At 62.3% G+C, this 1,709-nt stretch overlaps 1 protein-coding gene across 6 annotated transcripts in view; it reads left to right on the top strand.

Moving 5' to 3' along the window:
* The window catches only part of RTEL1 (regulator of telomere elongation helicase 1), a 21,199-nt gene that overhangs the window by 18,896 nt on the left and 594 nt on the right, over positions 1–1,709 (top strand). For 5 of the 6 annotated variants that reach the window (XM_010836571.1, XM_010836573.1, XM_010836572.1 and 2 more), the window contains exons 31-35: positions 470–586; positions 745–978; positions 1,058–1,204; positions 1,329–1,445; positions 1,535–1,638. In XM_010836571.1, the coding sequence (XP_010834873.1) occupies positions 470–586; positions 745–978; positions 1,058–1,204; positions 1,329–1,445; positions 1,535–1,638 (719 nt within the window). The remainder of the gene's footprint in view (positions 1–469; positions 587–744; positions 979–1,057; positions 1,205–1,328; positions 1,446–1,534; positions 1,639–1,709) is intronic. The other variant, XR_825003.1, reaches the window with a different exon arrangement.

The raw sequence follows: 1,709 nt of genomic DNA, 5'->3' as shown, positions 1-1,709 counted from the left end.
GTGCCTAGCTCTTGAGCTGGGTTCTCACTTGGCCCAACCTCCCGGTTCCTGAGGTCCAGACAGGTGACCCCACTTCAGGGGCCATGGGCCCTTTGAGCACACATGGCGCGGGCCTCATGGAGCCTGGGTCTGGGGAGCCCTGGAGACCTGCCTGCCCCATCTCTACCTGGAGGGGTCCTGCATATCCAGAGCCTGGGAGCTGCTCTCCAAGTGCCCACCTCTGGACGAGATTTCCCCCAGGATAGTCATCACGGGGCCCTGGGATTGAAGATTCCAGCCTGAGTCACCCTCTGCACACCCCACCCTGTGCCTGCCCCCCAGGAAAGAAGCTCCACCTTTCCCAGCTGTTGTGGTGACCTGAGTAGAGTTTGAGGCCAGGTCTCCCCTTGGAAAGACCTTGTCCATCCTGGGGCACCCCTGGACCCTCAGGGACTAATGGGATGGCTGCTTGTCTCTTTTGTTTCTTCAGGAAGGAAGGAGTCTGACCCCAAGCTGACTGTGTCCCAGGGTGCAACCAGGCAACTGGACCCTTGCGAGCAGCTGAACCAGGGCCGGCCCCACCTGGCCTCTGGGCCATTCCCTGCAGGTACTGATCTGAAGAGGTCTCAGGTTAGAGTCAGGAGCAGCAGGAAGACCCTGGGGAGGAGTCTCTGGGGGCCACTGTGGCTCTGATCTCCAGAACAGGGCAGGTTGGTGTGAGTTCCTAGGAAACTGCTGGACTGAGACACGTCACTGTCCCATCAGGAGACCTCAACTGCTCACTGCACAAGGGATCTAGAGCCCCTGGAGCCGAGAAGCAGCACCCATCTACTGTGAGTGCCTACCTTGCCGATGTCCGCCGCACCCTGGGGGCTGCTGGTTACAGCCAGCTTCTGACAGCACTGACCACGTATAAGCAGGATGATGACTTTGAGAAGGTGGTGGCTGTGGTGGCTGCACTCACCACCGAGAAGCCCGAGGACCTGCCCCTGCTACAGAGCAAGTGCCTGGAGTAGGGGTGGGAAGGGGCAGGCAGCAGGGCTGGCAGCAGAACCAGCCTGAGCCATGTTCTCTGCAGGGTTCGGCATGTTCGTGCGGCCACACCACAAGCAGCGCTTCCGACAGATGTGTGTGGACCTAAGTGGCCCAGGCACCCAGGCTCCAGGACCCCAGGAGGGGGGCCCTGCCATGCCTTCTGACCCTGTCTGTGAGGCTCCCAGTCCAGGTAGGGCTGCCTGTTTGGTGCTTCTGCTGCCCTGTCATCCAGTCCCCCTCAACCCTCGCAGGGTGGGCAGGTGGGCAGCAGGGAAGCGCCAGGCACCCTCAGACCTGCTCCATCCTGTCTCTAGGCCCCAGGAAGACCCAGAGCAAGATCTCGTCCTTCCTTATGCAGAGGACAGCTGAGGACACAGGGGCTCCTGGCTCGCCCCTCAGCTTCCCCCGTGGGCAGGCGCAGTTGGAGTGGGGTAGGTCTCCTGGGAGGAGCTACAGGGACTGTTGGGAGTGGGGGCTGGGATGCAGCAGGCCCATGGCGCTCACATCAGACCCCTTGCAGCGGGTGTGGCGTGTGCAGGCTGCAGGGCGGAGGACGTGGTCTTCTTCAAGTGCCCCTCCTGTGACTTCCTCCGCTGCCAGGCCTGCTGGCGACAGCACCTCCAGGTTGGTAGCCAGGCCCTGTGGACATGGTGGTGGCCCTGTGGACACGGCCAGCAGGGGTTGCCCACCATAGT

The sequence above is a fragment of the Bison bison genome, unplaced genomic scaffold, assembly GCF_000754665.1.
Source record: "Bison bison bison isolate TAMUID 2011002044 unplaced genomic scaffold, Bison_UMD1.0 scf7180017864063, whole genome shotgun sequence".
NCBI classification, from domain to species: Eukaryota; Metazoa; Chordata; class Mammalia; order Artiodactyla; family Bovidae; genus Bison; species Bison bison.
The sequence above is the reverse complement of the archived record's forward strand: the minus strand, read 5'-3'. Positions and strand labels throughout refer to the sequence as shown.